The 13,226-nt window shown below is 37.4% G+C and overlaps 1 protein-coding gene across 1 annotated transcript; it reads right to left on the bottom strand.

Annotated features, from left to right (window-relative positions):
- Window positions 1-3,379: 3,379 nt before the first annotated feature.
- LOC139734816 (uncharacterized) lies at window positions 3,380-6,963 on the bottom strand. The gene is made up of 3 exons (XM_071645600.1): window positions 6,730-6,963; window positions 5,891-6,075; window positions 3,380-4,127 (listed from the first exon to the last, which is right to left on the bottom strand). Exons 1-3 carry the CDS (start codon window positions 6,961-6,963, stop codon window positions 3,380-3,382), a joined length of 1,167 nt encoding a protein of 388 aa, XP_071501701.1.
- Between the last annotated feature and the right edge of the window lie 6,263 nt (window positions 6,964-13,226).

Raw genomic sequence — 13,226 nt, 5'->3', positions numbered from 1 at the left:
TGACAGTGATGCACATGTATGCAGAGCGTGCATAATTTTGCTAATGTGTGCCACTTGAACCTTCAATAGCTATCTTGTGCTGTGTAGAATACTGGCTGCACCAGAAGTGATACTCAAGATGTCACTGACATTAGTTGCATGAAATGGTATAATTTATCTTCAAACACATTTTAAGCTTTGGATAATTTAGAACTCGAAGACTGTACGTAGAGTAAGTGGATTCCAGTTCATGTATTTCCAATTTTACTGTTAATTATCACTTTGCCAAAGGAAATCACTGCCTTGGTGTGGGGACACTAATGTCACATATACCCATAAGTACAAAAATAAACAAGAAATGTCTGCTTTGAGTATAATTGTCTTTATTTACTAACTGCCTTACTTTGAGTCAATCAAGACAACTTTTCTGGGAAAAAAAATCATGTACTATAACTAAATCAACATAATAAATTCACATAAACAAAGTTTACATAAAAATGTAGAAAAAATGGGTGGTGAACTGCTGTGATAGCAGTGTTCATGAAAAAAAGTAATGTCCAGTGTGTATTATCTCTTTATGTATATATCTTTTGTTTCACACAATACTTTTCAACAAAAGTATGAAATAATCTACTTTGCATTTTGTTTTCATTATACGGAAATTATTTTCGATAAAAAACATATTCACAGTAACAGAAGTGACCTGTTACTTCGCATTCCCATTTACTGTCTACACCTGCGCCGATAAACTTTCTAACAATTTTCGCCTGTAGCTGTTCCAGTCATGATACTACACTGCCACAATAATTGTACCTGCTCACCTTACAAAATTGTGCAGGGATGTCAGTCAGAATGAAAGACTTTTGCCTCAAAACGGGGATCCCTGATTGTAGTTTGACAATTCCATTTTGTTCTAAGATGCAAGAAAGGTTTGGGAGCACCTTACAAAAAAGTGTACATAAAAAAAAAAAATCGTCCAGTATCAAAACAGACTTAAATTTGCACAAACAGAATACATGCAGTAGCTGGATTTAAGTCGACGTACATGACAGGTGATACATCTTCAGCTGATAAAAAAAAAAAGAATAATGACCTCGGATATCAATCAACCACTGTATATGTACATTGCACTACCGTTAAAACGAAAACGGTTGTAACGAATTTTCAGTTACAATGAAGTAAAAATTCAGGCTGCAATATAATCCACTCTCCGTCTTTTCATTGTAGATTTGTTCGGTTAAAACGAAATTTTGATACAACGAAAGAAAAAAAAATTGTCCACAGGACTTCGTTATGACGGGGGAGCGCTGCAGTAGTTATATACACCATTTCAACAGATGTCACGTGATATGTTTCTGCATTAATTTTTAAACAATACCTTGGACTCTATGAATTTGTTATTCAGTCAAATCATATACAAGTTGTGCAGCTTTATTTTTACCACTGGTTGTGCAAAGAAACAATTCACTCAAAAAGAAATAAAAACAGAATGAATGAAATAAACGATACATTTTCATCAGTTCTTTGTGGATAGCGCCTTATGGTGGTATATTCAAGCTGGCCACAATATCAAAATCAAGGAGTCTAGAAATGTTGCTATGCCGACAGGTATGCAAGTTTCTCCCAATAGGTCTAATGTACGTCTTAATAATGTGAGAGGACAGTTTCACCTAATTGGCACAACAAATAAAATCACATACACTTGTATTTGTCACAGATGTATTGAGTGTTTACTTCTCTTTTCATTTCATTTGGATGGATGGCTAAATTGTTTAAGAGAGGAAGTATTTGGGATTTAAGCATTTTCACTTCATGTTTCACCCTTGCCTTTTGATCCAAAATTCTTCATCACGCATTAGTAACATTTATTCCCATGACAAAACTTTAAACTTCTTTGGAAAAACCAGTTGTATGAGAAGATTGTGACATCTTTCCTTGACCTTCGACCCCATCGCCAAAATTATGTCGGCCTACAGAGTTTTATTACATCGATGCACTGACTAATCTCCAAGGTATGAAGAAAAAGTGATGTTTCAACATCAAAAAGTAGAATTTAGCATTTTAACTCGACTTGACTGTTGGCCTTTTACCCCACGACCCTAAAATTACCAAGAGAAACACAGGCAGGCAATACATGAATGAAGTGTATGTACCACGTTTAATTATGATACCTAGAACCATTTTTCATGTCAGATTTGGAGAAAAAGTTTAAATCTTAGCATATTCACTTGACCTTTGACGCCACAGCCAAAATATTCCCAGAGAATCTTTATCTGGCAATACATGCATACGCTAACTTAAAAAAGAATACCTCCAGGCACTGCATAGACATGGAGAAATAGAGGAATTCAGAGAATTTGTCCTTGCCGTTTGACCTTTGACCTTGAACATGTGCACCCAAAAGTTACTAAGCACAAATTTATTCACTCATACAGTGTATACATACGCTAAGTTTCATTTTGATGTATATACCTCAAACATTTTTTAAAGTTATGCTCTAGACAAAATTGATTACAGCCAGACAGATGGAAGGATGGACAGATGAACGGACGGACGGACAACCGAAAAGATAGTGCCTCCAGTTAAAATAAACAGGGAGAGGTAATGTATCATCACCCAATCAAATCTTCATCGGATACTGAAATATTTCGGTCATTCCCTCTCCCATACATAGCACACAAAATAAGTATATGAAAGCAAGAACATGTGCTACTCAAAGTATCATCCCTTTGATCTGCAATCAGGGAAATACAGAATCAGAATACATATACGAGTACCAACTAATCTTGTACTTTCTGAAGCTTTCTCTGTAACATGCTATACATACATGGTTGAGGACACAACCTACATATATGGAATTAAAGACATTTTGATCATATAATGACAAACACAAACTCAACCAAAAAAGATGAACCTCCAAGCACATATATTATATATGAAATATTTTTTGATGAGCTATTAGATACCAATTGTTTGCACAATGAGTGATGAATGTTTACATAAAGTACATGTCTAGTATTCAACATTCTTAGCTGAATCTTGTGGACTCCTGGACAGATTAGCACAAGAATTCAGAAAACTACACACAATGATGGGACAGTCTTTAATCTTTGGGGGAAAAAAAGAGAAAAGTGCCAAACACCATGTCAAGCATCCCAGCCCTAAGCAAAGGGAAAAATGAAAAAGTGGTAAAACATGAAAAATACTTGCTTTATAAATGGGAAAAGAACAATGTAAACTCAGATACTTTATTTCAAAATGTGATTGAGTTAGTGTCTCTCTATACCAATTTGATCCAAATCAGACAACCATGTTCCTCCTCCTTCCCTCCCTTCCTCCCCCTATAAATACACTAGTGTACTGCCAATCTCAGCTTAATTGGAATTTATTCAGGAAAATGTTACCGCAGGAAACCTTCAACCTTCGTGGAATGTTGACAAAATTTGTCTTTCAACAAACCATCCCCTGCCAGGATGTGCTGTAGTTCCTCCTTCTGAACTTGCGACAATCGTGAATTCACACTGTTTGTCTCACCATTTACTCTTTCATCACCAGTATCAGCTAGGTTGTGCCTCCTCAACATTTCCTCGATCCTCTCCTCCCATGATCCCTCATTAAACACTCTGCCTACTGCAGCGTTGTCTAGGCTACATTCTAGCATGCCATCTCGCCAAATCTGTTCCGGGGTGCGGTTGCCTTCAGTACGGACGCGATGGTGGTTCCATGCCTGCTGAAATGTTGACAGGCGCTGGTTGATAGACTCCAAATAGACCTCGTGCAGACTATATCTATGGATGTCATCACTGGGGTCCAAAACTCCTTCATCCTCAAGTTCGTAAAATTCCTTGTAGAACACTTGAATCACATCTTTAAAGACATCTCTCCACAACCTCTCGATCCTGATGTTATGCACGGACTCCCCTGTTATGTGGCTTCCTCTGTTGGTTCCGAATGTCAAATTCATGAACAGAGCTACAAGGATGTTTTCATGGCCATGATCGGACCTAACACGAGCTGGCATGGAGTAGGTCTTTGTCGCCTCAAGAAAGAGGTCTAACACTGTTCTTGCATTGTTGCTCGTGGAACAATGGATGAAAGTAATGAGTCTGGAGTAGCCATCAATACATCCATTGGTAACAAGGCCCCATCTGCAAATGCGCATGCAGATAAAACAAAGGGGAAGAAAAAAATTACATCCGCATATAAGGGAACATAGGGTCATTAACCAATTAAATATACAATATTGTTCCGAGTATTAATGACATAATGATATTTTTACCTATGAAGATACGATAACTATGCGTAACTGTAATGCAGAATTTTGAAAATGGCATACAGTCCACATGATAGAACATCACATTTCCTGTGGCAAAGGCATATTGCATTATTCTCCCAGTACATCTGCATTCTAACTTTTTACATGGCGCTGTTATGATTTCGTACAGTCACAGAGAGTCTAACCCAGTTTCATTTGGAGGGAAATGTCATTTCAGAGAACAATGACAAAATTTTGACATATGTATAATATTTTGACAAATATTATACCTAATCACACTATAAAGAGTTCCAGAAAAACCGCGAAAAATCACCATTCGTTTATCAGTCGGAAAAATTTAGAATTCACAAATGTGTGTAAAATTGCTCTTTCACAGAATCAAAGAAACTGAAGTTTAATAAACTTGACACAATTTAAGTATTTTGGGTCATGATGTAAATTCAGAGTTTTTGTTGCAGTAGCGTAAGTGAGGGATGCACGGTCACATTTAGTTCTGACCTTTGTCCTCCTGAACCAAGATTTTGCCCTAGAATTTTCTACAATATGAAGAGAGGGTCACTTTTCACATATTTACTTGAACTTTGCCCCTTAATAAATAAGATTGTATGACCTCACAATCTGAATCACTCCTTAGAGAATCAAAATGTGGCAATTCATGGTCACTAGTTGGGATTACAGCTATATATACATGCATGTATACCAGTATACTTGCATACAGTCAACCTGGCTTATAAAGTCGAATCTACTTGGACTAAAGAAATAGAGAAACTCAGAGCAAATTCTACTTATGATGGATTAAAATCAAGAGAATATGCAGAGAAGAGGACTTGAAAAGACCTTCGACATTTCATATTCGACCTTATGTTAGGTCGGCTTAGTAAGCAAGGCTGGTTGTATTACAACACTTACAAGATTGTATATCCCAAATGATTGATCAAAATTATCATGATTAAAGTACATGTGTGTTTAACACAGATTACATACATTATTAGTAAGCGTATGCTACTTATATGTGTCAGATAATCCTAGCCCCTTCCTCTTTTTGTGTACACATACTTGTATGGTCGTTCCTTTCGTTTAAATGCACCACCTATCTCAGACAATCTCCCTCCGTTGGTGGGCATTTCCTGCCTTGGATACCCCGTATATACCCCGTATATACCCCGCATCACATATACAAGGTGCATCAAGACCATCCCCTACTTTCTTGGGTTAGATGTCGTTAAAATATCTTGACAGATTTTCCTCTCTGTTTGTTTAGTGTTTGTTTGTCTGTCTGCTTGTTTGGGGAGGGGGAGTGCCCGTGTACCAGATATTTAACAGGGCCCGTGCATGCAGTCATTCCTACCCTGGAGTTGAACGGCCAAGAGATAATCATCCCAAGTCATCCCTATTCCTACAGTGCAGGAACATGTGCAGGTACAACATCCTGTAGTAAAATGATGATGTACCTACAAGTTGTATGTATCATCAATAGATTTATTAGTCATACACAATGTCACACTGGTCAGCTCTGATGGCACGGACTGACTCACTGAGATGCCTGAGTGACGTGCCGACCAAAAAAATAGTACAAGATAGAAATAATTTTCAAGAATTAGTATAATGGGAAGAGCAGACAATATTTAAGTGCACCTGCAGAGTTTCATGTGTCCATCAATATGCCAAAGGCTGTTTGGTGCACCGACTTTATACACTCTCCGTGAAACAGAGTGCCCCCATCGTTCGGCTGTAGCAGGCGGATTAACTTCAGACAAGCACTTCCGTACTCTACTCCTTTGCAAAGTGAGACCACGAGTGTGTAAAAGGCCGGTCATCATCTAAAGAAAGGTTAATTTTGAAAACAACTTTACAATTTTAATTAAATGGAATTATTCTCAATCCAAGTGAAGACATGTCATTCTATTTGGACTCATCATGATTTTCGACCCCATGGCAGTTCTGTACGACATTGGTATTGTGCATAGCTCGCTGATTGAAGTAGAATTTTTACGTCTAATAACAGGCAAGGAGCTTTCTATTCAATCGCATCAATGTAATTAATTTCTTTCTTTCTTTTCAATTTACATATCATATTCATTCTGTGTGTACTACGAACTACAATATGTTAATATGTACAGCTTGTATAAATTATAACCTTGTAATTGTGACATCGTTTGGATTATGGTGAGAAACTTACATGGCTCGAATAAAATTTTCTGCAACTTTCATGTTTGGTTTTTTTTTTCTTCAAGATATGTTATAATGTATCACATTAACGAGTTTGTATTTGAATCAAACCAGTCTTGACATTTTTAGAACAAATTTTGAGGTCAAAAGGAAGCCTACGGGTAATATATACTTTGAATCTTACAGTAAATTACGATGAGCATTGTTTTGCATGATTAATTGTACTAACGGGGCTGATTTCATATGCCGACATTGTAATCACAACACACATTGCATACAACAAAACACTAGGAAAATAAAGTCACCTCAGCACCACTGTTGGGGAAGAATTTTTGAAGGTCTGCTATAACAGCTTTCAATTCCTCGTCAGTTATTGTTGAGAACTTGTCTCTCATCTTAATACCTTCCTCGTACAGCCTCTTGTACACAAGCGAGGTAGAGCAGTGAAAAAGTAAAGCCATCCTACGAGCAGTGTAACCACTCTTGTGAAGGGTTATTAGTTGTTCCCTTGTCATCTCCACTTTGGGACGCCCTCGCATACCTGCAGAATGGAAATACTCTTGTAAGTAACATGGATCAGGCTTGTTATAGTACAAACTGTAATTGAAAGTGTATTCTTTCGTTCTTCGGTCTAAAGGTCATGGAATGAATCAGAGGTTGTTGACAGATACAACAATGTGGGACAAGTAATCAAAATGTATTGACTCATTACGAATACAGTGAAACCCCGTAGTGACGAGGTGATCACGTCCGTCCCATTTTTCACTGTGTGTAAACCTATGGCACAAGGAATTGGATATAATACAACGAGTTCGGATATAAAGAGAATGATCCCAGGTATAACGAGGACATTTTCGGTGCATTACGTCAAAGAAAAATATAAGTTATCTTATTTGATACAACGAGGTTCCATTTCTTGACCTGCTACTTTCAAACACGCGACAAATGAAAGATTGAAAACCAAACTTCATGCCATCGATGTATTCTCTTTCCTGTTTTGCAGATTCTGTGCCAGAACACAATAATGTACGTACACACATGTGCATTGCAGATGTATGATAACCTCCATGCCGTCCCTGGGAATGAATCTGAAGTGGGAGGAGGATCACCAAACACGCTAGGCTCATCAGTTCCGTCGTTATTCCTCTTTATCCCCCATTAAGGAACCGAGTACCGTTCTTTCCATGTTTTCTTATAAACCACGCGATAACACACACTACCCCCACCCCCCATGTTCATTACCATTGAATGTAACCATTAATTTTCCCTCGAACTAATACACATGCGTGGTATTAGCTCAAAACAGATCATTTAAAAGAATCATTCAAAAGCTTTTAATGTGATGAAATTCGTGGCAGAAAAAGAAAGAAGAATTTATGATTTTGGAACGCATGTGCATTTTGTTTGGATGTTTTGATTAATATTGGCGTGTATCGCATTACGTAAAATATTACAGCTGAAATACTTCATGAAATCATCGCGATCCCGCCGGATGACAATAGCGTAAAACAAGTTGAATAACGCATGTTAATCTATTTGAGCCGATGCTCAGAAAAAGTATCGACTGAAAACTTTAGATAGATCTGATCTTGTTCACTATCATTTAAAACTGCGTTTCACAAATCAATATTTTCATTCTCTCAGAATGGTATATCGTGTGGAAGAGACATGCACATAAAAAGGAACACGAATTCAACCCTGTATCGTACCCTTAAAAGGGTTTCGCTGTTGTAGCATACTGGTGTGCTATCATGTACATGACGTCGGTACATGTAACATCCAGTGATAAAATGAAAATTATGACATAGGTAAGAAGATGCAAGTCAATGTGTTCCCAAATCTGTCTTCAATTTAGAATTGTAAAATAACTATTACTAAAACTATTTATTATTGACATCCAACACAACCGTACATTGTACAGTCTATGAGTAGATCGAATATATCGATAATCTTAAGTGCAATCAAGTTCTTAGTTAAAGGACAGTTCTATAGACTAATTGACTGCGCAAACTCAGACTGAGCAGACTGTTTTTCAATCTCCAAAACATCATTTTTATGCCACGATTCAGATGGCAATGACAAATACTACAAAAAGACTTCATCATGTCCTCCCAATCTCACTAATTTGTCCATGCCACTCTACACTACACTTCATTCCGCCCTTGAAAGCTTATACGCACAAATACCTGCACTCAGATTTCCACATGTCTATTTTTGGCGAGTGGTGTGGCATGAGGGGGGTAATAGGGGATTTTTTCCAATATGATCACCACTGTCCTCCACACAGAGATTGATTCTGGTGACACTTATACCATGTAGAAGAAAAAAATTCTCATTGCAAAAAACTCTCATTGCAGATCGCACCATTTATTGCCATTCTCTTGCATTCTCCCTTTCTATGCATTATCAACGATAGTAGTAGTAATCTGCAGAACCCTGTGATACCAAGAATCTCTCATCTAACATGCTACAATTGCAAATCTTTAAATCTGGGGGACGTCAAGAAAGTGTAGGTTACTGGTAGTACACTATTCAACCGGTACATCACATTGTGCTTTTGTGGTTCAATCTATAATGTATTTCACAGAATTCTGCTTTCACGCTAGAGAATATTTTAAAGTTATAATTGGAAAAAACATCATCAAGCCCACTGAGGATCATATTTACAATACAAAACACATGGCCCAGGATTATAAATCAAACATGATACGACTGTTAACATTGTAAATTTAACATATTTTAAGTTGACTCTTATGTTTAGCATTGCAGCATTCAAAATTTACAAAGAGTGTGTTGTGTTCTAGCCTACCTGATTTTATCCTTTGGGCGCGAAAACTTGAAGTTGGAGAAGTGGAACGGGAAGTAGAACTGGAAGATCCGGATGGCAGACTGGTCATGGGTCTTCCACGATGTCTATTATCGTTAATTTCATTATTCTCTTCTCTGATTCCAGATTCGTCATGATCTTGCTCGTTCGTTTGATTGCACAATCGTAGCAAACTGTGGATACATTCTTGAAGAGAGCCATGTGTTTCAGAGGGTAACCCATCAGATATTCGTTCAATGTTTCGACTTACTGAATTCAGCTTTCTCCTCGCCTGTTCATGGTTATCAATAGCGATAAGTCTTTCAACTTCTCTCAATGTTCTTTCGATTCTGACGAGCACACTGTCAGCGGGGGTGTAAGCCATGGCATTAGAGTTCTATAAGCTAAATGAAAATGGTCCGTTAAAAAAACATTTTTTGAAAGGATCAAAACCTGTCATTCTTTGATCTGAAGCTTGCAATACGCCACCACTGCACCAGCAGCAGACGTGGTCTATAAAATAGGTCTAGACTTCAGTCTCTAGTAAAATGGCTGGCACATGGACATACACTTGTACACGTAGTCTCATCGAGAGTGGTAGAAAGTCGCGAATAACACAGTAGATCTACAGGAAACCCATGACTGGTACGTCTAGTAGGAGCTTGCCTGAGTTCCGTAGAAATCTTATAATGAGGTAGATTCCAACCTCTGCTGCATCAATGGTTTTCCAAAGCAAGAGGCATCCGATTCTTGTTAGATAGTACAGTATATGACTAAAGCTGTTACTTTGTGAGCTGCATAATCATATCCTGGTAGCTAGCTGGGTATATGAAGCAGCTGGGGTAGCTGTATCAGTGCAAAATGCATGCAGTTTTGAGGGCAAGTCACAAATTGGAACCATATCACTAAAAGAATTCGTGACAGCCTCCTGGCATTAGAAAAAAAAAATACAGGGACTTTTTGAAATATATTATTCATTGTTTCACAGAGAGAAAAAAATCAATGATCTTCTAAAGCCAATTCCTATCGCTTTAAATTAAAGACGGGTTGACAAAACTCTTCTCTTAGAAGAGCCTGGAATTCTATTTGTATTTCTGCGCAAAACTAACGCTCGAATTCACAGTTGAATTTCAGCGCAAAACTATAACGCTTGAATTCCCTGTGTATTTCTGCGCTCAACTAACGCTTTAATTCACAGTTGCATTCTAGCGCTGAACAAACGCTCGAATACCTTGTGTATTTCTGCGCTAAATTAACGTTCGAATTCACAGCGATTTTTAGCGCTGAACTAACGCTCGAATTCCCTGTGTATTTCTGCGCTAAACTAATGCTCGAATTCACAGTGATTTTCTGCGCTCAACTAACGCTCGAATTCCCTGTGTATTTCTGCGCTCGACTAACGCTCGAAGTCACAGCGATTTTCTGCACTGAACTAACGCTCGAGTTCCTAATGTATTTCTGCGCTCAACTAACGCTCGAATTCACAGTTGAATTTCAGCGCAAAACTAATGCTCGAATTCCCTGTGTATTTCTGCGCTCAACTAACGCTCGAATTCACTGTTGAATTTCAGCGCAAAACTAACTCTCGAATTCCCTATGTATTTCTGCGCTCAACTAGCGCTCGAATTTACAGTGGTTTTCTGCGTAAAACTAATGCTCGAAATCAAATGATTTTCTTGCGCAAGATAAGTGCTGGAATTCCATGTTTATTAATGATATCAAAAATTGGAATTAGTGATATCACAAAATGTATTTCTTGATATCAAGAATTTGAATTCGTGATATGTCGAATTGAATTTGCGATATCACTAATTCGATTTTGTGATATCACTAATTCGATTTTGTGATATCAAAAATTGGTTCTATGTGATAAACCAATGGGCATTAGTGATATCACAATTTGATTTTGTGATATCAGAAATTCGAATTTTTGATATCACAAAATGGAATTCGTGATATCAGAAAATCTTATTAAAAAGCAAGAGGGCTTACATACAAAGCTAATTTCTGATATCACGAATTCCATTTTGTGATATCAAAAAATCAGATGTTTGATATCAAGAATTCAATTTGTGATATCAAGAATTAAATTTGTGATATCACAAATTCCCGTAAGTGTAGCACATGAACTTAATTTGTGATATCAAGATATCGAATTTGTGATATCACAAAATCCATTTTTGATATCACAAATTCAATTTGTGATATCAGAAATTCGAATTTGTGATATCTAAAATTCAATTTGAGATATCACTAAATGAATTTGTGATATCAGAAATTCGAATTTTTGATATCAAAAATAGGTTTCACGTGAAAAACCAATGGTAATTCGTGATATCACAAAATGATTTTTTGATATCACAAATTCGAATTTGTGATATCACGAAATAAATTTGTGATATCACTAATTTCAATTTGTGATATCAAGAATTCTTATTTGTGATATCACAAATGCGAATTTCTGATATCACAAATTCCATTTTGTGATATCACGAATTGAATTATTGATATCACAAAATCGAATTTGTGATATCAGTAATTCACAGGGAATTCGAGCGTTAGTTTTGCGCTGAAATTCAACTGTGAATTCGAGCGTTAGTTGAGCGCAGAAATACACGGGGATTTCGAGCGTTAGTTCAGTGCAGTAAATCCCTGTGAATTCGAGCATTAGTTGAGCGCAGAAATACAAAGTGAATTCGAGCGTTAGTTTTGCGCTGAAAATCAACTGTGAATTCGAGCGTTAGTTGAGCGCAGAAATACACAGGGAATTCGAGCGTTAGTTCAGTGCAGTAAATCCCTGTGAATTCGAGCGTTAGTTGAGCGCAGAAATACAAAGTGAATTCGAGCGTTAGTTTTGCGCTGAAATTCAACTGTGAATTCGAGCGTTAGTTGAGCGCAGAAATACACAGGGATTTCGAGCGTTAGTTCAGTGCAGTAAATCCCTGTGAATTCGAGCGTTAGTTGAGCGCAGAAATACAAAGTGAATTCGAACATTAGTTTTGCGCTGAAATTCAACTGTGAATTCGAGCGTTAGTTGAGCGCAGAAATACACAGGGATTTCGAGCGTTAGTTCAGTGCAGAAAATCGCTGTGAATTCGAGCATTAGTTTAGCGCAGAAATACAAAGTGAATTCGAGCGTTAGTTGAGCGCTGAAATACACAGGGAGTTCGAGCGTCAGTTTAGTGCAGAAAATCGCTGTGAATTCGAGCATTAGTTTAGCGCAGAAATACAAAGGGAATTCGAGCGTTAGTTTTGCCCTGGAATTCAACTGTGAATTCGAGCGGTTTTGTTTGTTGTGTTTTTTTAGCGCAGAAATACACAGGGAATTGGAACATTACTTTTGAGCTGATATTCAGATGGAAGGTATACTACTGCTAACTTTTTTTTGAACAATGTTCAAAATACCAATAACTATATTATTATGAGAGATTTACACATCCATCATTCCGTAAATGATCATCAAGGTATATTCGATGAATTATTGATACAAATCAATTGTTTTGCAACATGTTATCATGAATTCAATGATACTATGTTCACTAAGGGCTTACATTTAATTCATCGTTTTGGTCCTCAAATTGTCATCTATTACTATACATTATTGTTAATTATGATACATTTTTCATGTGGTAATCCCCTTTACAGTAGACTCTTCCACCAAATCGATATTATGTGTGGTGGTATGTGTATGTGTGTTATAAAAGCATATACTATGTGTTGTATTGCGGAGGACCGACCGAGGGCAATCAACCCTCTGGTCTGTGTATGTCAGCAGCGGAGAATAAGAGAGAGAGAGAGAGAGAGAGAGAGAGACTGTGAGTCATGCGGGGTGCGAGAGGGAGTCGTAAACTTGCCAATTTAATGTCCACCACTGGTGTCGGCTGGTGGTCACATAAAGCAACGTGTTTCTTTAAAGACATTTTCTCACTCCTCAAAATCAGTCCTCCAGAACAAAGGGGTGTATCCATTAAGACCAATTGTGTTGGGTGTACAGTT

This window comes from Diadema antillarum, unplaced genomic scaffold (genome assembly GCF_040938485.1).
Source record: "Diadema antillarum isolate AM-2024a unplaced genomic scaffold, OU_Dant_1.0 seq00000547_RagTag, whole genome shotgun sequence".
Classification (NCBI taxonomy): Eukaryota; Metazoa; Echinodermata; class Echinoidea; order Diadematoida; family Diadematidae; genus Diadema; species Diadema antillarum.
Note: the sequence above shows the minus strand (reverse complement) of the source record. Positions and strands in the feature narration are given on the sequence as shown.